The 26,564-nt window shown below is 44.6% G+C and overlaps 1 protein-coding gene across 3 annotated transcripts in view; it reads left to right on the forward strand.

Moving 5' to 3' along the window:
* LOC142558054 (choline transporter-like protein 1) overlaps positions 1–26,564 on the forward strand; it is a 129,086-nt gene that overhangs the window by 81,146 nt on the left and 21,376 nt on the right. For all 3 annotated transcript variants that reach the window (XM_075670216.1, XM_075670213.1, XM_075670214.1), the window contains 7 exons: positions 12,480–12,558; positions 12,660–12,723; positions 14,187–14,295; positions 16,064–16,187; positions 17,268–17,315; positions 19,474–19,545; positions 25,294–25,425. In XM_075670216.1, coding sequence (XP_075526331.1) covers positions 12,480–12,558; positions 12,660–12,723; positions 14,187–14,295; positions 16,064–16,187; positions 17,268–17,315; positions 19,474–19,545; positions 25,294–25,425 — 628 coding nt within the window. The remainder of the gene's footprint in view (positions 1–12,479; positions 12,559–12,659; positions 12,724–14,186; positions 14,296–16,063; positions 16,188–17,267; positions 17,316–19,473; positions 19,546–25,293; positions 25,426–26,564) is intronic.

Genomic DNA, 26,564 nt, shown 5'->3' on the forward strand with positions numbered 1-26,564 from the left:
GCAATACATATACAACACAGGAATTCGAGCGGAGAGGCGTGACCTCTGTTCCGACAGGGGACTAGCCAACGGCTGGGTAGGTACCTAGCTGGTAGGCCCCCGGCCTAGCTCCTGCTGTAGTGAACTCTCACTAGAGCAACTTCAAGGGACCAAAGGGAATAGTTCACTGAACTGAAAGTTCACTAAACTGAATATTCACTAGACCAACCTCAGACATGGCATAGAGTGTCAAAAGTTTGAAGAGCAATTCATGGAGCAAAATACATGGCATCCATAGTGTTAAAAATGTGTGAAATGGAATTTGTACATATCAACAAGTACAAGGTTCATAGCAGTTATAATGCTGCCTTTCTCCCTTAGAAAAAAGAATCTGTCATCTTCTTCTGCACTTGTACTTTTAAAGCACAAGAAGTAACAAAACTGTCCAAAGAGTCAATGTTTTTGTAACCTTCGTCTGGCACAGCTTGCTGTTAAGACACAAAGTCTCTCAACTTTCCAATGTACCCTATGACCTCAGCTAGAGTTATAGGGCTTGAAATTGGCTCGGCAGTTACCTCTTCTTCGTCGCACTCTTCTTCAGGACGAACACTGAAAACAATCTCCAGATTCTCCAGAAAATCACACACCACGTGGTTTGTGGTGTTAACGATCGCCAGTTTGCTCTGGCGGCGTCGTCAGCGCCAGCGATGTTACTTTGTTCATGGCCTCCGAGATTATATGCTTGCTCATCTTGTGTGGGTAATCTCGGAGGCCATGCCTCGTTGCCGTTCGTTTTCCACCCCGCGCCTTTGCCCCAGGGGCGCTGTAGCGCCAGCGACGTTACATTGCCGCTAGAGCGGCAGTTTGATGAGAGCGGGCATCGGTTGTGCCTGCAGTGCGGGGCGCAAAACTTCATTGAACTGAAATATTGACTGTTCCGAAATTCGTTCAAGTGAAACACTTTTGCATAGAATCTATAAGAAAACTACCGGGGATTTTGTAAAAAAGTTCGTTATTCTGAAATAGTCGATAAACCGGCGTTCGTACAGCTGACAGTTTACTGTACTACTACACAGGAATCCAGCCGGCACATAATAAATTGTTTGTTACACAGGCCATTTCTCTGCAGAGGCGTTCGTTATAAAGGCGTTCGGCTGCATTCCTTGTAACGTGCGAGCCTGCCAGCAGTGCATTGCGGTCGCACCCGTTGCTTCGTGCGGCCGACCTTTAGATGAGCGCGGTTAGCGCGGCTATTGAGCTTAGTAAAGCTCAATGCAGTATCAACACGTATCGGGCCTTTCTTTTTTCTTTAGAAGAGCGATAAAAAGCGCTTGTTGGTGGCTGTTAATATTTACGCGCAGAATGCGCCATGAAACCTGTACCCTGTCGGACTGGATTCTGTGAGCATCAGTGTTCTTCGCGTGTTGCGTTTTCGTTATTCTTGTTAAGGGAACCTTTCTTTTTTGCGGACCTCGCCGGGTTCGTGACTGTGGGTGCTGCCTGGCTGTTCTCTTGCTTGTTCTTGTTGTCTTGCTGTCTTTCACCCCCAAAAGATGGCGCCTGCCTTCGCGTATCCGTGGCAGCGGTAGTGGCATTGCATTAGCCTCTCTACAATGCCTCAATAAAACCTTCTGTGTCACTTTGTGCGGATATCGAATGAACACAGACTCGTGTTTCCACTCTTTATGCACACACGCACAAATCCTCGCTGTATATACACTCCAACTCGTTCGACTTGCTGCATTTTTGTTTTGCTATTATGTGTTTTTTTATCACCCGTGTATTTGAAGCTTACTGTTACCGCTTATGTAAAGATCACCTGGAACTAATAAACCACTTGTAAAGCTGCCCACCATTTAATTGTCTGCCACGTCTTTTGGTTTTCGTACATAGACTAACAAGATTTATTACCTTTTTCTTGGCTTCAAAATTTTTGTTATGCTATTCGCACACATAGTTCTCTGTTTGCTTCAGCCATGGCACGTGAAAGCGTCCAGAAGTCATTTTATGAGCAAAAAGCCGCGAGAGGAACGGTGTATAAGAAGCGAGAAGCTTGATGCCACCATGCAAACAGTGTTTACTCGGCAATTCACTCTGCCAAGACTGAAGCGTGCTAGAATTTTAGAATAGTTATTGTAAATTGTTCTAGTTTATTTAAAACAGGAACTGCAGGGGAGGGCAGGCTTAAGGTGCTAATCGCACCTTACGCTCGCACCCCATCCATAAGGAGTAGGAAATAGAATGTACGCTTGTACATTTAGTAAACTAGCATTCCCCACTATACTAGAACTCTAGAGAACTGCAGGCAAAACACCCGTGTGCGCGTTGCTCGAGTGGGAAGAACACCAAACCTCCACGCTGTCACGCTTCACGTGACTTCCGGTGGAGTCGCGGTGACCCGAGAACTGGACGCATGTGTTATAGCAGGCGCGTTTTGTCCTTAGCGAGACCACACCTCAAAAACGCAGACGTACGATGTTGCCAAGTAATTAAGGAATTCCATTGTTTCCTTTACTCATAAAAATCCACAAATGAAGCGCTGTTGTCTTCTTCGGTAGGGACAAAATCATTTTCCTCCGTTGTCGTTGTGGAGCGTTTAAAAAGGGGCAGACGACGCGCCCGAAAACGAGTTGCGCGTGTGAAGCTCGCGTCGATATTCCCGTTGCTTCGTCCATCTGAAACAAATACACGCGATACGAACTTAATGTGCAGTCACGTTGGAGGCTTCATATAAGAACAGTAGGACACAAGATGAAAATATTTCGCAGGTTCGACCCAAAGCCTGAAGGAATCACAGTGAGAGCAAGGGTAAATACAAGTCCGGCGATTTTTCAAGGTCAACCGATCACAACAAAATTCAGAGTGCGTTCTTCTGCACACTTGCATCGTTTTTTTTTTTTGACAGATAAGGCATTAGAGTTCAGCAGCTATTTCTTACAAATCAGTTTCGTCGTTTCCTTTGAACCACCTACCTTCCCTACTCCTCAACTACTGGCCACATTGCGTCATGACGCAAAAGGCAGCCCACTCGGAGAATGCTGGGAACGAATGGCAGATGACAAGGCCGAGGAATGAGCTAGTTATAGTAAGTGTACTGTTTGGCTTGAAGAGTTGCTGTCGCGAAAAGTTACGTTCTGTGTGGACGGGCAAGAGATGGGTGGCAAGTGGCGTTGCGTTGTCTGCTGCACAAACTCACGGCCTCGCCAGCCGCATACACAGTTTGAGCCGATGTCGGTCGCGTTCTGCTGACGCTGGGTCTGCAGGTGTTACAGAGTTAGTGCGTCTAGTGCCGGCTTATATGAGCGACTAACCTTAAGCTAATAAAGGCTGTAGGACGAAGGAAACAGCTTTTGCACTTCAGTTTTGTCCATACGGATTGAAGTAAACCATTATTCATTTCGTAAAGTGAACATACAGAAAACAAGAAGCAATTTCACGATGCCCTATCAACGTCAATACGTTGCCGCTCTTGAAAGCTGCCAGTCGCACTCACCGTGATTTCTTTAAGTTAATTGTTACTACGGACATGGGTAAACACGGGGAAGGCAGCAGACTGAAATCCAACACGATAAGGGAAAAGAAGACAAGGTAAAAGCAGGAGAATCTTCTTCTCGCTTTACACACAAGGGCGTGTTTTTATCTATTGCTATGCTGACTCGTTATTCAGCTTCAGAAATGCGCTGTTTGCCTCGTATCCCAAATGGGCAGCAAGCGGAGACCCCTCCGATACAGGCGCATCTAAACTAAAGTACCTTTGCTGAGTAGCGCCAACCTTTGATGTGCGCCGTTGTTACGTAATTTACCGCTCCATGCGGCTTCTGCAATTTCCGCTTGCAGGATTCCTGAATTTTCGCTGATCGCAAGCTCGCACCTTTGTGTAGCAGTCAAGCTCCACTTGACGCCAGAATATGTATGGGAGAGGCCTTTGCCCTGCAGTGGGCGTAGCCGGGCTGATGATGATGATGACGACGACGCCAGAAGCTGAGGAGGGGGGGAGAGCGCCGGAATAGTACGGAGGAGGCGGGTAGGTTTGTGGTACTTAACCTGCTCGGCGGAAACTTGTATGAAGGTGATTTCAGTTTAAACAACCGCTTCGTTCGGCTGCTAGCGGTGGCAATACCAGCATCAGCGTTCCCGCGAGAAAACTACGCATCCTCTAATTCACTGATCATACGTGCAAAGTCCTAATTTACGTCAACATTACGGAGCACATTATTTGCGTGCACGAAGAGAATACGAAGAATGATAGGTAACAATGATCCCGTACTACGGTCTCCCACTCCATTTTCGAAAAAGGTGGTCGCTCATTTCACTGTCGACCAAAGTGATGCAACGGTGCTCACATCCACAAAATGTGAGAGTTTCACTATGTTCTGACAACTTGATGTCACTGACGCGTGGCTAGCATAATATTTCACGCGAACGACGAGCTGTCACTGTACCTGCCGATATAAACAAATGCACCGGTCAGTGCCTTGGAGTGTCAGCAACGTTCCTCCGGTAGACATATGGGAAAAGCACGGCTTCAAAAGCTATTATAGTGAGTTTGAGCAACGCGTCCACTAGAAGTAAAACACTTAAAACAGCAAACAGCACTATAATATCAGTTGCTAGGTCTACCCTTGGTCCTCATGCTGCAGCGCGAAATGTTGCGCATGAGCGCTGGTTCTCGTGGGGGCGGATCAAAAGCGAACGGCGATTTGCGGCTATTGGATTCGCCTGAATCGTAGCTGTCACTATATGATAGGTCCGATGAGCTGCTGCGGCTGACATTCTCCCACGGAATGTCTGGTACGGTCCTGAATCAGCTGAGTGTCTGCTTTTCGCCGTTTTATTTCACCTCATTGGCGATACCGGCATGCCTTTCGCGTCTTCCCTGCAGACGTCGCGTTCGTGATGCCACACGAAGATATTCGCTTGGCTACTCAGTCAGCTGTCGGCTTTATATTCGCGATTTTTTCCTGATTTGAAATGACGTTCGAATTTGCGGAATAAAATCCGTTATCATACGCGTGACAGGGGAGCTTCGGGAACCTAAAGATGGCATTACCTTGACATGGTCGAAAAATCTCCGGAGTGGCCCTTAAATCGTTGCTCTAGGCGGCATTAACACTATGCTTGGGCGCGATACATTGGGCCGAGGCAGAACGCAGCCTTTAAGATTCGCATTCTCAATCCAGAGGGCGCAATGATACGCGGCATGGATTTGGCCACCACCTATAGGAAAGCCGAATGCACCTCGAGATGTGTGTTCATCAGTACCGCTTCGTCTGCTCAGCGTCGTCTTGCCATGCTGCCGATACATGCATCATGGTTCGTGGATCGACAGAACAAGTGTTTTGACATTGCATCGATAAGTTGCGTTTACATGAATGCGACAGCGGGGCTTCGCTTTTCTCAGCAGTTCCTTGCAGCCTCGTTCGCCAGTAGTAGAGTACACTTTACCAATAGTAAGGCGAGCGCCCTCTTAATGCCTCATTTAGGAGATGCCTGCCGCATGAGCCGAAAAGCTGGTTCCGGCCCCCATTCTCTTTCCCCTTCTCCACCACGGTTAATGCTTTAACCGCGGTCGGTGCGAGCACTAGCTGCAGCAGCAGCTCCCAACTTGAATCACGTTCCCCTGGCTCCGAGCATATGGCGGCCCGGAGGCAGGAACCGCGGTCTTTCCTCGAGCCAGTGGTCGAGCGCAGTTCCTCCGCAACAGGAAGTAGGGTGGGCAGCGAGCGCCGTCTCTCCGAGACTAGCCGAACCACGGGAACCTCCGATCCAATGGCAAAATCAGCAACGCGGCAGCCATCTAGTAAATGAGTCATTGGATCTTATAATGTTCATCGACGCCGCAGCGTTGCTTGGCGTCCATTTGGCGTTTGCTTGCCGCCCTCGACATTATGTGCCATACTACTGCGGAGTGGAAAATGGTGATTCAGTGAACAACCAGGCGTTTCTAGCGTTCCACAGCGTCAACGCATAGCGTGCAAATGCTGTAGCGTCACCTGCTAATTGGAAATCAAAACCCTTTTTACTGATCAGCGCCGCCTCCGTACCGGGTGGTCTGATCTCAATGGGCGCTGCCATGTTGCTACGTAAACATGGTTACGGTGACTATTACGGTCATGGGGGGTAACGGACACAGAAGTCTGCGGTCTACGATGCGCATTCGCAGAGGGCCTATAACATATCATGTATTGCTTTAGCCTATGACGTACCAGGCAAAATTAGATCTCTATAATTCCGCGAATTTTCACAGTTGCACCCGAAACTGTTTTCCACCGCGCGAGGATATTTGCTGGGTGCACCTCGTACCCTCGGCAGCGGTGCAACCTACTTGTGAGGTACAGTATCATATAGTGCACCATAGGCACTGCTGCAAGTGTTTCTATTATTCCCTGCGTCTACTATATACGCGCTGTGTACAACACACGGATTACTAACTCAGCGTCACATTGAACCAGTAAATGCAGCTTGAATTTCCCTTTATAAACTTCACAACGCTGCCCGTGCATCTAAACAACCAATAGATGATGTCGTAACTACCATCGCAAGTGCTGACTCGATCGAGTTACGTGAGTTACTTTTGACGCTCACCTTTCCTTCGACGTGGTGTGTGGTGACTGATGACGATTCGAGTAACACTTCTTGCGCCTAGGAAGTTCTCCCTAGAACTCGGTCGCTTCGGTGACTTCCGTGGTTGCGTAACGACAGCATTACGAGGTTTCCGCTGAGTCATGGTAACAAAAGTTGAGGCAAGTAGTTTACGGACATTCTTGTCGTTCCCCATTTCACCGCGTCGCGTCAAGCTCCTATTGTGTTGGTTCAGATGTAGTTGCCCAGAAGACTGTTCAGATGTAAACTTCGCTCCGGGAAGTTTAGAGGTCATCTTTCTTGTATTGCGATAGACCCATGTCGCTATACGCGACGCCGTGCTTCCGACTGGGTAACGACGTCGCGCTGCGTCACGGCCAGCCACCCTTCTCTTGCTTGACTGCGCTCGCTTGGCGCTTCCAGACAAGCTCATGTTTGGGGACAAAGTGTCTAGCAGACCCAGAAGATCGAGTAGGTCGGTCGTTTTTGTCGTCCCCTGATTACCTGTAGCTGAGTTCTTTGACGTAAGGACGAGCTCGCCGCGGTCTGCCCGGTCACCAATGTCGTTGATGTCCTCGTTGTCCAGCGAGTCGACGTCGAGTCGTCGTCCGGCCGGCTCGAAGGAACGCGTCGTAGGGGTTGTGAAGACGGCTTCAGGAGAGTGCGCCGAATCGCCAATAGTAGACATCGCGAACCAACTCTGGTTGGCCGTCGCCATCGAGGTCTCGCTGGTAGCAGCGACGACAAGCCAACCGCCCTTAGCGCTCCTATTGGAAGGCCCGATGGTTGGGACAGTAGCGATGTCGCGCGTCAGGTTCCTGAAGTAGGAGATGACGTCTTCCTCTCTGTCGTAGAATGGGGAAAGGGACGTCGCCGCTGTGCCCCCTGCTGCGATCACTGTTCTCGGCGCTGTCCGAACCAGCCTGATTTCCGAAACCCACCTCGGGATTGTCGCCGTGTAGTGGACTTCGGCTTCATAGCGTCCGGCGCCGGATGTCGCAGGAGGGCGTTCAGCGTGTCGATCGTGGACAGCGGCAATGTAGGCGAGCGAGAGGGTTGCTATGAGGCAGGTGAGCCCCAGCGGCAAAAAAATGATGCAACCCGTCTTCAGCATGCGGTGGCTTGAGCGCAGGTCTGTCATGGTGCTCGTCGATTCCACTTGGCGCGCTTCTAAGTCGGTTCTTAGGTCGTTTCCGGCTCCAGGGATCATTGTGGACCTTCGCTGCATATATGAATCTTCTTCTGTGTCGCCTTCTCCGCACGGTTAATCTTCTTTAGAATTGCTGATAAGCCTTTTGTCCCTTTACGAAGCGTAGGTCTGCAAACTTAATTTAGTTGATTATACTCATGAAAGCCGAACTTTTTTCTTTATTTATAGATCGCGTGGGCTACATTGAAGACACAACCTATTAATTTTTACCGGTGCCATTGATTAGAGTGAAGAAGGGGCAATGACGAGGTATAAAAAAGAGGGATAAAAAATACCAAGAAGCTGAAACAAATGGTTACCTGCTTTTCAAGATGCTAAGCCGCGCTGTATGATTCAGGGATGCGCGGAGAGCGCGTAAAACAACTGCAATGAAACTTGCACCAGCATGGGAGACTAGCTATCAGTTTTCGGCCAAATTTTTTTCTTACTCTTACTTTTATATACCTTATGACCGTGTCTTGTTTTGTAATCGAATAAGTACGTATAATAACATGTTTTATAAAACCATCTTTTTCTTGCCTATTCACCATAGTGGGTTCAGCCCATTCTCTACAAGAAATGAATAAGGGCAAGTAAATATAGGTACAAATATAATTCATAGACTAACCTCTAACCCAACGGGCTCTACAAGAAGAATAGACTGTAAAGCCCTGACGTTAACTTCTCCACAATATTACATATCTATTTACAGGAGTGTGGTAGCTTTCTTAATGGTACGCTTCAAAATATGCGGCAATTCAAATTATAATAAAATCATCCTGTATGCGGCTTTAAAATAGTCTACCTTGTCGAATGCTCATATCGTAAGGCTATATATTCCGATGTGCTGTCAAGTAATAGTTTCGAAGATTTAGATGGATGATTTTAGAACACGAAACACTAAGTTTTAATTACTATTTTCCTTCTTTGTATGTTTCAGCTGTTTTGAGCCTGCCTGCCTATCTATCTATCTATCTATCTATCTATCTATCTATCTATCTATCTATCTATCTATCTATCTATCTATCTATCTATCTATCTATCTATCTATCTATCTATCTATCTATCTATCTATCTATCTATCTATCTATCTATCTATCTATCTATCTATCTATCTATCTATCTATCTGTCTGTCTGTCTGTCTGTCTGTCTGTCTGTCTGTCTGTCTGTCTGTCTGTCTGTCTGTCTGTCTGTCTGTCTGTCTGTCTGTCTGTGTGTGTGTGTCTGTGTCTGTGTCTGTCTGTCTGTCTGTCTGTTATTATTATTCTATTCTGTTACCATTATTCTATACTCCGGTTCACACATAAGGTGTAACGCTGTGGAAGCTACGCTAGAAGTCCGGTCGTCAAAATGTATCACTCCGCGCCTTTCCGTCCAAGCTTCGCTGCGCGCCAGTGGCGTTCGCTCGCGCGGGCAGGCACGTGAGGCTGCCGCGACAGGCATCAATTAAAAAATAACGGAAAGTGAATTGATTTAAAACAAAGTATTTGCAGCCGTATATGTACATGGATTGTTTCTAAGGGTAAATTCTTTTTCTTTTCCATTCAGAACTGAGCTTACATAAAGAAATATTTCATAAAAGTGAGGTCAAGAAACTCCGAACTATTTCTAAGTGCGAGCACAGCCGCTGCAAAAATATGTCTAGCCTCCAGAGCGTTGCACCTGATGTATAAAACGGAATACAGATTTCTGACTCTCGTCATGCCGCCGGCGCCACGCCTTCTACGCCCACCCAGTGGGAAAGCTAAGTAAGGAATGCATAAAACAACCTGTTTTTCACGTTGATAAGTTTTACTAATTCTCGAGTGACCGACAGTTTTTTTTTCAAGCATGGTAGGATCTCTGTGGAAAGGACATGTAATAACATCGTTTAACCATTTGTAAGAACTTATCGTAAGCACTGTTAACATCTGTAAGAGCCGTTACCTCACTCCAATCAATAAGTACCACTGTTTGTCTAAACGCCTCGGGTGTACGTATTGATATATCTGGATATGTTGTGCTTCTTTCGATTCATTTTTAAGCGTAAACGCATCGGTTGCTGTGCTTCATGAGGGACATGATTTCGTAGCGCAAAAAAAAAAAACCAAAAGAAAGGCTTAACCACGACAAAGAGAGCAAAAACAAAGATGGTGCTACATTCACGGCTGTTGTATTAAGCAAAAAGCTTGCCACATATTTATTGCCCACAAACTTTACATTGAGTAAAGGACAAATTTTGTATCTCCCCTATGTCTGCCGGCGCTCATCTTTCGTTTCCGGTATTTTTACGCTGCAAAATTATGTCGTTGAGCACGCACCAACTCGAGCAAGAAAAAAGTTATCGCGCTGTCCTTGAGTAACCCTTGTGACGCGGTTTCGATTCCGCTCAGCATCGGAGAAATTTAAGGAACCTTTTTCGGCATTGCAGAGCTTCACGTTTCGAGTGGCTAGCCACCCAGGTTAGCGACAAAGAGGTTCATTGCAGAGCGACACACACCTTCTGGCGCATACTCAGTGAGCTAAGTTGACTTGAAAGAGCTTCATTCGAGACCTGCAAGGACTGAGTGACCCATACGTAGTGTTCCAAGTCGGTGTCAAATAGAATTTCAGAAAAAAAAGCCTTATGGGGCTTATTGCAATGACTAATACCCAAAAAACGCGTTGTCCGGTCCAGTGGTACCAAAACTATGGCTCCTACCGAGAAAAGGCGTCCCCTCCAATAGTAGGAGAATTGTGGTCATCAGCAATGGTTTTTACTTCTTTAAGGAGGCCAAAAAATGCAAGGATCGTCCCTCTTGTAATGCAGAGGCTACAAGCCCTCACCCAAGTGAATCGTACATTGCATACATTCATTAAAATCATGCATACAACGCGCACAAACGCGGCATCTAGTCGGGAAATAAAAAGAAGCCCCGCTCACGCAATTGCGTTGCATCGCTCTTCCTGGCGTCTCAGGAGCAAAAGCAAGTCGCTTCCTGACATGCAACCTTCCACTTACTCTTACACTGCGACCCATGCTCCTAGTTGGTGATAACCAGAACGCACACACCAACGTGGCGTTTCTAGCCGAAGTGGAGCAAGAGCTAGGATTGGACTTGGTCAATCCGAAGAAGAGTGTCACTGCAAAAAGGGGAATGCGCGCAGACATGGTGGTCCACAACCACGATGTCGGTAAAGAGTTGCAGTACATCTGCTTTTTTATACACCACAATGCCATGATTTAGCCACCGCAGTGCCCCAGTGACGGTGTGTGGTTGAGGATCTCTTACCACCGGATAACAATAAATGAGCTTCGACGAATAAAAAGTCGTGAGGTACAACAATCATATGTCTTTAATTGTGTTCGGGCTGTGTTACACAATCGTAACACTTACTGGCGACAAGCAAGCTCCAGCTATAACATAGTGCATTAAGTACCCACAACTATCGTCGAGGAGGGCGACCGAAAGGGCCACACTGTGGTTCGGTTTGTCTTGCAAGCCGTCCAGGGCGGCAACCCCTGCCATTTGCGCAGATGTACCTAGCAAGCGAGACTCGAACATCCCTTCTGTACCAGGGAACACCACGCGGAGGACTGGCTCTCAATGCATCAACCCGTAAACACACATAACAAATGGGACGACCACGCGAAGCTAGACAACGGGGCATTTTATCTCACTGACGTCGGCAACCTTTGACTTAAAAATCACGAAACTGATATTACGAGCTGATTCGCGTGCAAGACTCTTCTTACTGAAATCTTTGGACAGCCTGGTGCAAGCTCCGTGTGGAACATTGTGGACGCCCACAAGCACAGAAACCGGGAGAGCTTTCCCAACTACATTGAGGATGAGCTCGACCGCTGCAAACTGCTTAACCCCACGATGACAGAAACCTGAAGATAAAGCACATTATGAAAGGAATCGAGGACGGCGCATTCCAGATGTTGCTGGGCCAGAAGCCCAGCCAGTGTAACCGTGTGTAAGTGTAGCCTTTCTGAGAGCTTTGGTGAACTGTGCTGCCAACGTCGCAGGCTGATTCCTTCTGGGACATTACTGTTGCCACCGGCCACCCCGATCCCTCCTCTCTCATTCATTCCATCAAAGGTTTCATTTGAAAGGAGGTGGCCCGCCAGTTCTCGTTGCTGCCTCATAACCAGAAGCCTGCGTAACATTATGTTCGGCCTTACAGCAAGCCATCCGCAACCAAATTTTCGAGGGTATCCTTGCTGTTCCTACCATTCACCAAGAAACGTCATATGATTGTTACTAACCCAAATAGCGCCACAATATTCTCTGCTTCTTCCTACATACGTTAGGTGAAGTGATTAGAAATTAATGGCCATTGTACGTCGATGCTTGTGCGTGCAATTTTGTAAATGAGTTCGCCAAAAGCTTAAAGTAGATACACTCGCACGAGGGTTGTATGTTCCAAATCAGAACAACTCTATGGGTTTTGGGTTTGCCATCCCGAACCTCCCAAATCTGTAAGCTGAGGTTACGATGGACTTCGTGGTATAGGGCTCTCAGAAAAATTCGTACGACCATGGCTTCTTTAACGTACATTGAAGGCCTGGAACACGGATTCATTGCTGACAACATTTTGACAAGGTCAATTATCTTCATACCAGCCTGAGGACGTCGCAAGGACAGGGCCTGTTGCCGAAACTTTTCGTCAAGCGAAATTCTTCGTTTCACAACTGTTGATGTTTCAATCGTGCTTCATGCGGTACATATAAATGGTCAAAAACTCGTTTTCTCTACGCAGTGCTAACCTGCTGCCTTACGTTTGCTCGGTGCAAGCACCCGAAGTGCGTGAGTTAATACTTAGGGATTCCGACTCGAAGGTAAGCGACAATTGTGCTCAAGAGTTCCAAGCATCATCTTGCCAATTTTGTCGCATAAATAATGACTGAATCTGCAAAACTATTATTCCCAATATTTTCAGATTCTCGCTGGGGACCTGCTGTGGCAAATGGATGAAATTTGTTTTGTGGTGCTTATTGGAATAGGTAAGGGCTTGTCCATAACGCCTGACAGGAACGCTGTGGTGCAAAAACATTCATAAGAACTCAACAAAGGCGTGTGAATGTTTATAGCTCACGTAAACAAGAAACAGAACATTAATCGTGTGTGTTTGGGTTCGAACTCTGTATCACCATTGAGCGTCTGACGGTGACGTTGTCCAGGATCAGCAGTTTTATGTTGATTTTCAAACTTATGCAAACTATAATGTACTAAATTTTTTTCCCTATTCCTAATACCTCGAAGCATGGATACACATACGCCCTTTATGATTAGCTTCATGAGCAAACAAGACGGAATGTGGTAATATGGTAAGCTGTGAGATGCGGAAGATAGAACCATCAGTATCCAGGAAATTTGTAGCGTTAAAAGAAAGCGGTGAAAGTGTTAGCAAATCCTTGCAGAAAAGCAGGCTTCCAATGATTTTCGCAGCTTGGTGATGGGCAATTAAGATAAAGGTTGCTTGTATTTTATTAGATTTGTGTTTTGCAATAAATTATTACGTATTTCAAATCTTTACAGAAAGAATTTCCATGGAGCACTTTACAATAAAATAGAGAGAAGAAAAGTGCGAAGATTTCATTTATAATGTTTTTGCATAGAAGGCCGATCATTTTGAGGGTCTCTTACAATGGTGTGCTTTGCCTGCTCTCGGCTTCATGCCCACTGTTAGGGATTGCGAGAAACAAATTATAATGCAAATAGCTGCAGCAAGACCGATTGTATATGATTAGCCGCACCTTATTGGGAAACACGATGCAGGCCTGCCAGTTAGGCATTTAGTCTTTTAGATGATAACTGTGCCGGGGAAACATAAGATGCTTCGACCGAGCAACCAGTGGTCAGAACGAGACAAGTTTCAAGCAAGATATACTTGCCGAGCATTTGCACTTGTGCACAATTTATTACGAGAAGCTTTTCTTGCGTCCTACAAAAAAAAAAGATCGCTATAATTTCCAAAGATCAACATGCTTAGAATTTATAAGTTAAAACGATGAATTGATATGATTTGCGGGAAGACAAACACTAGATAGCACTTTCAGTTATTTTAGCAGTATTTCACCGCGGCACAAAACTAGCCAGAACGACACACTTTCCGCGGCGGTTGCACTGTAGTTAGCGTTCTGCTGGTGATCACAAGTCGCAAGCGCGAGTGCCGGTTGTGGCAGCCCCATTTAGGCAACGGAAAATAAGAAAAAGAAACGCTCTCGCAGCGCGCTAAAGAAGTTTAGATAGTCAGTAATAATATCTGGCCGTCTACTACGGCACCTCTCATTAGCGCATGTGGGCTCGTGACGTTGCACTTCATGAATCCATCAAAGTATACACTCACAGAAATACCAGCAAACAAACATCAGTGCTCATTCGCTCAGAAACGCAAAGCTGTTCTTCGGGATAACAAACGTTCTGCTCGCTGGAAGCGCTCTTACGTCGGCCTCGGTCACTGCAGGCATCACGATTATTTGGATGCTGTGCCTTCGGTTCTGGATTAGCATCTACTCTTGGCTCATCATGATGGCGTCGGCTGTCAGCACGCTCGCCTTCACAATCACACTCTGGTAAGATCATCTCTTATAGCATGCACGATTTGGCAGTGCTCTTCGAGAGCGAGCAATACACAGGAATTGACACTCCGTAATTGCTTTAGAGTAAAACGAAGATAAAGATTACAGTCCCACATGTAGAAGTTGAATTTTATATTATTTATTTATTTGTTTATTTATTATTCTATTAATGGTACCCATAAAGGCAATGAATATGTGGAGGAACTGCGCAGCACATCCAAGGAACAATCAAGGTTTCATAGAAACAAGGATAAAATGAAAAATTAATGGAAAAAAGGAAACCGCTATGAAAGCGTAACAACTGTTCTATGCGGCACCATTCTCCAGTATTTACGAGTGCTTCCGCACTTGAGCTCCCGCGTGCGTAAGGCAATGTTTACAGTATCATGATGCAATTTCGGAGCAAAGTAACTTTTATCCTTTTGTCGCGTCGGGAAGTAAGCCCGGCCTGAAGCTATGCTTATTGACCGGTTGCCTTCTACGAAAAAGATGTTCGGCGAAAGGATGTTCCACATCCGCCGCCAAGGTTTGTGAGTGGTGGCGCTGGCTAACACTCCCAGGGTTCTACTAGAAAACAAATACCCAACCACGTGGATGGGGAAACGGCGCCGTGGTAGCTTCATTGGTAGAACATTGCACGCATAATGTGAAGGTTGTGGGATCGTTACTCACCTGCGGCAAGTTGTTTTTTCATCTACTTGAATTTCCAGTAAGTTATCATTTCAATATTTCATTTATTCAGCACAAGTATTTCCCCCTATGTTGTCCTTGGTGTCAGTGTTTTTGGCTTCTCCTGATATGACTAAAAAAACAAAAAATAACAATATATATATATATATATATATATATATATATATATATATATATATATATATATATATATATATATATATATATATATATATATAAAGGTCTTCGCAAAAGTATTGTTAAATGTCTTCACATTCGCTCTCACAAGAAGAAGTGCCGCTCGCGGCCCGCTGTTTCAATCAACGTAGTCATGTGTCATGTTGAGCCACTCCTGAAATTGCTCTCACCCACCTGAGGATGTCTGATTTCCTGGGCAAGTTCGCGGGTAGGGAAGTTATGATGGTCCCAACAAGGTGACGTGACAGTTTATTAATAAATTGATGGGATTCTAAAAATAAGTGTTCCAATAACCACTGAGCATGTGTTGATTGGTGGTAAGCCTTTATGTCTTTTTCTTCTTTTTTGTCCGCTTTTATAAACCGAACGCCCACCAGTGGGGCGTTCAGCAAATGAAATCTTAGTTACAAGCCGAGTATTCGTTCTCCGTCCTTCCTTTACTTGTGTACGTCATTCAGCTTTGCAGAACTATCATGTCTCCTCATTAATAACAAAAAAAACTGAAAATAATAATGGCGCTAATTGTAAGATACTAAAATTTTATCGTAAGTAGGCGACCAGACATATGCGACCAGGCCCTGCCTGACACATCTCGACCTCTGTATAGGCCTTGGCATTGCATACAGATTTCTTCAGATGCTATCTACGCTTCTACTCAGCATATTCAGAGCTCAGCTCGTGCCATTAAGTTACCCTCAGCGAATACAGAAAGGATTAACAATTTCCACGTACATGTGCTGAGAATTTGTGCAGAATGCGTCCATAAAAATGCAACAGGCAGACATCAAGAGAGACGGGCAACTCCTTGGTGTGACGTGTTTATCACTAAGTTAAATTTTCTGCTTAGTTGCACTCTAACGGAGTGATTTATTTTGTTGAGTACAATAATTTGCAGGTTGTCCTGGGGTAAAGATATCACTCTATACGAGCGCCCACCTGGCGATGTGATGGAGCTGTCCAAGCACAATGAACGCAGTAATTTGTGGGTCGTCGTACTGGTGCTACTTACGATACTAACGGTAAGTGCAACGTGGGCTGTTTTCAACTGTTTATACTTTGTTAGCTGCTAATAAGTCCACTGTATCCCCACCTTCCTTGCTGTCAGCTTTTGCTGAAGCAACCAATGTTGACGATGACGATGCTGAGCCAAACACTTGATGCAGCGCAAGTGATCCAAGCCATTAGCGCTGTAATCAACAAGTCGTTTAGTATTTAGAACAAACGTGCAAATGGCATCAGGTAACGCAGTGTAGTTTCGAGAACACGGGTCAACAGCACTCGTTACAGGTTTTTTTTAAATGCGAGAATGCACGTATGGGAATAATTTGCCTCCATTTATTGCCACCATTGCTTACTTGGTACACTTCCAAGACTTTCATTCGTAGCCGTCGTCGAAGTTTTAAACAAACACCATTTATGTGTACATGCATCTGGTAACGTCGCTGATTTTGATCTGTTAGGAATCATTGTAAAGTGCTATTACAACATCTAAGTATTAAAGGTGGATTGTTGCATCAGGAAACAAGCACTGACTATGAAAGCGTGAACTTTCCGAATCCCGAGTAGCAACGGAGATCGACTTTTTATGTCTTAGTTTTCTGTTCATTACGTATTTGGAAAACGCCGGATAGATAGAGAAAGCGAAGTCGAAGAATATAACCTAAAGTGAAATATGCAGCTCAAGCTTATAGGTTTCCAGTAAGTAAAATGGAAATTATTTAGTTTGGCTGAGGTTACCTTATTTTTAGTGTTAATTTCCATTCATATTAGTAGAAAGCTATAGTCCCGGTCTAGCAATGTAACTTCAGTGAGCACGCCCACGAGGGCACATAAGTTAAATTGATGAAAAAAATACATTCAATTTCCAGACATATCATCCTCTCTAACTGGGGGAGTGCACACCTATATTCAAGAAGAAACAGCTTTCATTTGCGATATATAGGTGAACACTATGCCGGTACACTTGCTCCGGCGATACGTTTTCAGCAGGTTTCAAATTTTGCGCATGCAAATGCGTGCACACTTCCCATTTCTCCGTTTTCTGGCACCAACACTGCGTTGACGAGTCGGTGGTCTAAAGAGCGAATTTCTTGTTACAGGTGGTAACACTCATCATGATTGCTGTCGTTCTCAAGAAAGTCACGATGGTAAGGCGTGTAGTTACATCGTCACTTTATAATGCTGTCAACGTGAATTACGGGGAGCGTTTCTAGGAAGGTTAAGTGTTTACGGATGTTGGAGCATTCGACTGCTAGCACTGACCCACTTAATAATATTGCGCTTTCGAGCTACGCAGAATTAGCCACTTGCAGCAAATATCGATGGCGACGCTCTTGCACTATGCGTTATGGATATTAGAAACCAACAATTTGCTAACATTGAAGGTGTTGAACATGTCGATGATTTTAGGCACCATATTCAATAAAAAAGTGTCCCTTCCTGGTCACTCGGCTAAAGTTATGCTGATGTTTCTTAGAGAGAACACTGCTATATTCACAGCTTTACCCCTTGAAATTGTCTCGAGTATATAAAAAAAATATAGAAAAAACTCGCTCCGCAAGGTCCAGTTCGAAGAAGAAACTGAGCAACTAGTGAACGTTTGCTGAAAGCAATGACAATTGAACAAAATTATAGGTAGGACGATGTTGTCTAACGAAATTAAAGTTCATCAATGAAGGAGTGTTCTTATTCGACGTTGAAACAGGGTTCATTTTTCTTATGCAACAGAGTACCACGCAAAATTCTTAGTGCGATACGAACGTGCTCGCTTTCAAGCCAATGAAAGAGCCATTATGTAAATGTGCAACGAGGATTTTAATTGGGACTGCTGAGATAGAAGTAAAGCAGAGGCCAAGGCATTTCAAACCACGCGATTTACAGTGGGGTTCACTCCAACTATAAATGCACAAAAATTTTTTTTCTGAGTGACCACTCAGCACAGCAGCTAGAGTAGCAGTCATGGCAGTGGATTGCATTTTCCCTGAATATCAGGACTGAACGGCAATACTAGAATGCCAGAGGGCCATTTTTCTCCACGGGGTTGAATGCACTACATCGCTTACGGTGATATGACCGTTACATTGTGTACTGATGAAATTATCACGGTGCCGTCTAGCCAACACACACACACACACACACACACACACACACACACACACACACACACACACACACACACACACACACACACACACACACACACACACACACACACACACACACACACACACACACACACACACACACACACACACACACACACACACACACACACACACACACACACACACACACACACACACACACACACACACACACACACACACACACACACACACACACACACACACACACACACACACACACACACACACACACACACACACACACACACACACACACACACACACACACACACACACACACACACACACACACACACACACACACACACACACACACACACACACACACACACACACACACACACACACACACACACACACACACACACACACACACACACACACACACACACACACACACACACACACACACACACACACACACACACACACACACACACACACACACACACACACACACACACACACACACACACACACACACACACACACACATATATATATATATATATATAGGTATTGGTGTTGGCTAATTGCGAACGAAATTCTAGGTATGGCGTAACGTGAAATGTGCAACATCTTCGTTCATGTTTGTTCCAGAAATTGGCTCCGCAAGAGTAACCAAAAAAAAGGCGAAATGAACATTTGGCATAAGATCAGAAGGCATGACCTGTCAGGCTGTCGTGTCATCGACTTCAGCCTGATATAGGGATTACAGCCCGTACAATATCACTTGCAGAATAGCGTGGGCCAGCTGTCTATGTAAAACTAAAGCCCACGGTGTATTGAACTCCTTAAATGTGCTAAGCCTACATATGAGCAAACATTGCGAAATTACAACCGCTGTTAGCGGTGCGTTGGTACGGCTTATGCTCGCTGTGTGAAGTTACACGTCAGTGGTGGTCACTACGCCTTACGCGAAAAGACGTTTGTATGGTATTTCGTATATAACGATTTGAAGGCGAATGTTCCATGTACCAGCGGAAACGTTCACCAGAGAAAACCTCCCTTCCTCGCCTGGTTTTTGAACCTTTTAAACCTAAAATGTAACTCGGTAACGTAGCCCAGCAGAAAAACAACCTTCTCGCAAGTGTTCAATTTGTCTCCTATAGGTAATCTACAACCGAAGCCAAACACTGATTCTTCCCGCACTTTGCAGATTGTGCGTGTGCTAGAAGAAGCCGCAAGAGCGCTTGGTGACGTGCCTTCTCTTTTCGGTCAAGCGATCACGGTGAGAAATTGACGCTGTTCTTGAAACTTTTCTTTAGTTTTCGATGTCAATATGGTGCTGCACTTTATCGAAGAGCAAGATATGTGCTGCTGTTACTACTGTGGACAGCCCTGGAGTAAAGCGACAGGGCCACGGAGTGACGCTGGCGGTTTCTGATCGCAGAAAGGAGTGTCAGAATTGTCCTCTGAAGTCATGACCCGAAGCTCACTTAGTATTGCTGAAAAAAATAAATTTAACAGCAACCAAAACAGCAATGATAACAACAATAAATAAATAACAAACATTTGTTCAGTCAAAAAGCAAATGTGAGAGAAATACAACATGAAGAAGCGTAATGCAACAAAGGCAACATATGCTGCTAACACGCAACTCACATAATGTGCTGGAGGAAACTTATTTGCTTATTCGTGTAATATTGGTAATCCTGTTAGGCACAGGGCTGCACTTCTTGGTTTTAAAACCGTGCTTGAAGTTCAAGCGAACTATCCGTGAAAGGCAAGCAATGCACTTGTACTGTTTTCGTCTTTTTCGGTATGTTTATTCAGACATCTTGTGAGCATTTCTTAGGTAGCACAGTTATATGATGAGGTGATGTGACGCCATATTTTTTCGCTGTATCAATTATCATGTATGCACGCAATAAAAAGTGTGGTTATTTGGAGGGATGGAGGAGCAGGGGCTACGCCTGCCATGTTTAGGTGTGTGACAATAAATTGGAAATTCAAGACAACCTTATCTCTGAAAACAGAGCCTTCAGATTTATATGTATTAACAATTTATCGGGTAGCACCATGGTAGAATGCCGGAATAAAATAGCGACTTGTACACCGGAAAACACAGTGTATTTGTGCATTATTGGCGAAAATTGGGCCTTTGGTGTATAGACGTGAGTGTAATAGCGGAAATAAGAAAGCGCTTAAGCAAATTAAAGTTTTACAGCAAGCACACGCAGAAAAATTCTGGAGCTGAAAACGAACGTATTCGATATGGGTCATGAATCCCTCTAGCTATTAGCACGTGCTCGGAAGCACACAAACGTGAAACGACAAGAACGCAATGAAATATCTCAACAGGGAAACGCATCTCTTGGTAGATATCTGCAACTAAAGTGATTACCTTCCTTCTCAGAGCCTTTTGTTCACGTTCCATTCAAAGCTACGGAAGTTGTCTCACAATTAATTTACGCTCCTTTCAGGCGCAGAACGTACAGGATAACACCGCGCAAACAGAAAAACGAAGAATGATATAATAAGAGGGACAGAACTTCTGCATTATTGAATTCCCGCATCGTCTTTTTTTAAAATTTCTGTTCAATACACTAGAAAACATGTCTTCTCCATTCTACGTTTGCGAAAGCTTACTAAAAATTAGGCTACACCCACTCGCCAAATTATCGCATCTGTTGAAGTATTCAATGGAGTACACAATGCCCAGACAACTATCAGGATGAAATAGGATTTTTTATTACTTGCAATGTGTCCTTATATTAATAAGGAAAGTACTCTATATGCATTTCGAAATGTTCGTAATCGCGTGATCATGTTGAATTGTATACACAGTTCTAGCAGTGCTATGTTTTGGATTGGTATTGTGGTTCGCGCTCACGTAGAATGTTTACATTTTATTATAATATTCTGTTTTCTACAGTGGTGTATGAATTCGCTTTTTGTTTCAAACTAATTGCATTTGCCTAAATGTAGCAATGTATAGGCCAATGCATGTATGATATGCATGGTGTTTCCCGCAACATGAACAAAGGATATTAAAAAAAAGGGGTTAAACTCAACTGAATGAAACTGATGACATGGTTTGCCGTCATGCGGCGCTCCTTTGAGGATTTCTTTCGTCGTCGTCGTCGTCATCGTCGTCGTCGTCGTCGTCGTCGTCGTCATCATCATCATCATCATCATCATCATCATCATCATCATCACCCTGGTTACGCCCACTGCAGGGCGAAGGCCTCTCCCATACTTCTCCAACTACCCCGGTCATGTACTAATTGTGGCCATGTTGTCGCTGCAAACTTCTTAATCTTATCCGCCCACCTAACTTTCTGCCGCCTCCTGCTACGCTTCCCTTCCCTTGGAATTCAGTCCGTAACCCTTAATTACCATCGTTTATCTTCCCTCCTCATTACATTTCCTGCCCATGCTCCATTTCTTTTTCTTGATTTCAACTAAGATGTCATTACCTCGTGTTTGCTCCCTCACCCAATCTGCTCTTTTCTTATCCATTAACGTTACACCTATCACTCTTCTATCCATAGTTCGTTGCGTCGCCCTCAATTTGAGTAGAACCCTTTTCGTAAGCCTCCAGATTACTGCCCCGTGCGTGAGTACTGGTAAGACACAGCTGTTAAACACTTTTCTCTTGAGGGATAATGGCAACCTTGTGTTCATGATCTCAGAATGCCTGCCAAACGCACCCCAGCCCATTCTTATTCTTCTGATTATTTTGGTCTCATGATCCGGATCCGCGGTCACTACCTGTCCTAAGTAGATCTATTCCCTTACCACATCCAGTGCCTCGCTACATATCGCAAACTGCTGTTCTCTTCCGAGACTTAAACATTACTTTAGTTTTCTACAGATTAATTTTTAGACCCACCCTTCTGCTTTGCCTCTCCAGGTCAGTGAGCACGCATTGCAGTTGGCCCCCCGAGTTACTAAGCAAGGCAATATCATCAGCGAATCGCAAGCTACCAAGGTATTCACCATTAACTCTTATCCCCAATTCTTCCCAATCCAGGGCTCTGAATTCTTCCTGTAAACACGCTGTGAATAGCGTTGGAGCGATCGTATCTCCCTCCCTGACGCCTTTCTTTATTGGGATTTTGTTGCTTTCTTTATGGAGGATTACGTGGCTGTGTAGCCACTATAGATATCTTTCAGTATTCTTACATACGGCTCGTCTACACCCTGATTCCGTAATGTCTCCATGACTGCTGAGGTTTCGACTGAATCAAATGCTTTCTCGTAATCATTGAAGGCTATATATAAGGGTTGGTTATATTCCGCACATTTCTCTATCTCCTAATTGATAGTGTGATTATGGTCTATTGTTAAGTAGCCTTTGCAGAATCCTGCCTGGTCCTTTGGTTGACGGAAGTCTAAGGTGTTCCTGATTCTATTTGCCGTTACCTTATTAAATACTTTGTAGGCAACGGACAGTAAGCTGATTCGTCTATAATTTTTCAAGTCTTTAGCGTCCCGTTTCTTATGGATTAGGATTATGTTAGTGTTCTTCCAAGATTCCGGTACGCTCGAAGTCATGAGGCATTGCGTATACAGGGTGGCCAGTTTTTCTAGTACAATCTACCTACCATCCTTCAAGAAATCTGCTGTTACCTGAACCTCCCCAGCTTCCTTCCCCCTTTGCATAGAAGGCTTTCTTTACTTCTGCTGGCGTTACATGTGGGATTTCAAATTCCTCTAGGCTATTCTCTCTTCCATTATTGCCGTGTGTGCCACTGGTACTGTATAAATCTCTATCGAACTCCTCAGCCACTTGAACTATCTCATCCAAATTAGTAATTATATTGCCGGCTTTGTCTCTTAATGCATACATCGGATATTTGCCTATTCCTAGTTTCTTCTTCACTGTTTTTAGGCTTCCTCCGTTCCTGAGAGCATGTTAAATTTTTTACTTTCCGCTTAATTATTTATCGATGAATTATGCAAAATATTTCATGTTGAATATATGGCTAAGTGCGTTTCGTTGTGTTGTAGAGGTGGTTCAGAAACGACCAACGCAATTTTTTGTCGCCAGGCTCATGCTGCGTGGGGATTTTTTTCCAGCGTTTATTGAAAGCCCGCGAAATATGAAATAATACCGCGTGACTGTGCTCATGCGCTATCGTACTGTGGCAATTAAAGACAGCGATAATGTTCAACCTACCCAGAGACTTTCAATAATGACGTACAATAATGCCTTAAGCAAACACGTCTCCTTTTGCGTTTGGTGGACTACGCAGACAAACAGCAGTCAAACAGCAGTCAAACAGCAGGGATGCACTCAACGCTGAAGAAATTGCACATTAGCCGCCGAGATCAACACCGATTATCGTCAACCAAAGCAAACAGCATACGAAGGTTTGCTTACATCGGCACCAATACTGTGTGGTATCCACCGTTTTTTTTTTCAAGGCAATCGTGTTAAATTTAGCGCACCGCCTTGCATAGCACCTAGCGCATGCATGGTTTCCAAACACAATGAAGCGCTCGCGTGATTTTTTCATCATACGTCATTGACATGCACCGCCAGCTTCCGGTCCTGACGAAACGCGACGCGCTGTGCAAGGCGGTGTTCAAGAGCGAACGCGATTTGCTTCACATTCAGGGTGCCTGAGAGCTGCGTCATCGATGCGTGCTCGCACTTCGTCACGAGCAATTTATGTAATAGCGCGTGTAATGATTTACGTAATAATGCAATACTTATGTAATATTGCCCGGGCTCTTTTTTCACGCAGAACTAAAGGTTACGCAAGAGATCACGCGCCATGCAAAATTGAAAGTGACGTTGTTGACTGATCTCCAACACCTAGTGTGCACACCTCTGCCGTAAATACAATGGTTCCTAGTTTTATATTACCCACAAATTATTCAATCCTGAAGGCCACAAATTATACGAGGTGCTTCTTCAGATTGTTCCTAGTAACACACCAGTCGATTCGTACCCCTCCCCCACCCCCATAGCATGCCTCACTATTAAAAAAAATTCTGCTTGTTAGTTGAGACACCCTGGGTATAAAGATGCGGTTATCCGATCAATATCACGTACGATCCACAACAATGTAATGGATGCCGAGTTCTATACAGAAAATAAGCATTTGTGCTGATGTGGGCTAGCAGAACTGTAGACAAATTAGGAACTATAAACATGTGATGATTGTATGGCAAGACGAACATAGTTGAATATGGCTGTGTGGTAAAGATACGCAGAATTCGAACACTAATCCTTAATTATCCGTCATGAATACACGTATTGAACGCGCTTATTTTAAATCTAAACATGTAAAGGTAACTAACATATAAGCTATGTAGGAAAAGGGCGCGATAAAGAAGAAAGAAGTAAGAGGAAACACAAGGAGGTTCACCGAAAGGTAAAATCAGCTTTCTCTACCGTATACTGATGACTACTGAAAATCTAAAGAGAGAAAGAGAGAGAGAAACAGAGAGAGGTGGAGGGCAGACACGCGATCACGGCCGGTAACTATAACCGCAGACTATCACGGCGCAGTGTCAGCGTATAGCGCATGAACAGCACTTCGGGTAACCGTCGATTGCGCAGGTCTATAGTTCTTAAGACTGTACTAGTGCCCAAAGAACTTCTGGCCCAAGTTCTTGCTGAGGCTTGTTGTACATTCTTTCTTTGGCGTTTGGTTTAGAACATGAGAAAAGGACAGAGGAGAGGCCGTGAAGTAGCCAAAGATGTAACAGCCCCTTTGGTACACTTCTCTGCGACGGCGCAAAATGCCCGAATTCTCAAATAGATATGTTTTGATAATGGCCTTCGAAGAAATCACAAAAGCGTGATAGGGAGCAATCGTCTCTTTACATTGTAGAGGGAAATGACAGACGGCTTTGAAGAGTCTCCTCGGCACCGCAGTCATTACTCGAGACGTTGTTGGCTCCCTCGATGTGAAACGCCAAATTCATTGTAAAAGCCACTCCCAGCCATCCCTAGCCTTCCGTGAAACTAACGTTCTCGTAGAATTCAATTCTTTCCATACACTTGGCTATGTTGCAGGCAGCCATGGGCATCGTTGTGATTGCCGGATTCTGGCTTCTCGGTCTCATCGCCATGCTGTCGGTTGTGCATCCATTTATCGACGACGCAGCACAACGGACCGTAAGATTTGATACAGACGGCTTTTTTCTGGTAACGTACTCTCTAACCTTTCTGCAACTATTTTCGTGATGAGATGTTTGGAGAGGGTGATCTCAACGTAGGAGCGTCTATCTGAATACATGGAACGGGAGAATCGTGTTGTTCGTCATTTGCTGTACACATATTTAAATATTTTGTGATTACGTATTGAAGAACAAGGTTGAACATGGAACTGCAGCAAGATAATCTTTGTATTGCCGTCCTTCGATGTTTTAAGTAATTATTGAAATTTGAAAATTTTGCAAAAAAGGAAACGCATGACTCCAGGTTACAACTCTGAAACTCCGCAATAACTATAATGACTTGAAAGTTCGGCAGTGTTTAGCTATATAGTGATATCTAATGCGCACAAAATTTAGTATTCAGTGTACAACGCTCTGAAATACTATAGTATATCGTGAACAGGGTTTTTTGTCGAACTATTAAGAGCGCTGTGACATTTTATGGAAGCTATAAAATGACTGACGTATTCATCCGCTTCACATGCACTAGCAGTTGCTCCTGACGTAACAGTTGCTCTTAACATAACTGCCATATCAGTTTTTTTTTTTGCTCAGAGCTATGCTGTTGTAAACTTTATACGTCATTGTGTTGCTTACAATTTTGGGGCTATTATTGTAAGTAATTGAATGTATAAGCATTGTCAAGGTTCCTATATTAACTAAGGTCTTCAGCTCTTAAGTACGATACATATGAGTACTGTATTTTTTGGACTATAGGCGCACCCTGTGTATGACCCGAAAGCGTAAATATGGCTCTAAAAATTAGGTTTCTTTATGTAGTCCAAATCCACTGTACAGCCCGCAGGGACGAATCAGTATGCACTAGAAAAGGAAAAAAAAATGCGTTGTGAAACAGTAAAACTGTCGGGACTTTAGTAGACTGCATATATAGAAGTCAATCCTACAAACCTAACAAGATTCCCTACGCATTCTTCCAGTTTTCGTCTTTGTGTACGCCCTTTGTCGCATCCAGACCTTGACGTCAAATTCATTCACCGCTACTCGAGCGGATTATTTCTCTGGCGCACGCTCGGCTACACTGGTATTGGACGGTGCCGTGAAAGCCCCACGTCTTTACTGCGACATGGTAGCTGTTCTTGCGCTGCGGGCAGCCGTGATGCCTCGTAT

This window comes from Dermacentor variabilis, chromosome 9 (genome assembly GCF_050947875.1).
Source record: "Dermacentor variabilis isolate Ectoservices chromosome 9, ASM5094787v1, whole genome shotgun sequence".
Classification (NCBI taxonomy): Eukaryota; Metazoa; Arthropoda; class Arachnida; order Ixodida; family Ixodidae; genus Dermacentor; species Dermacentor variabilis.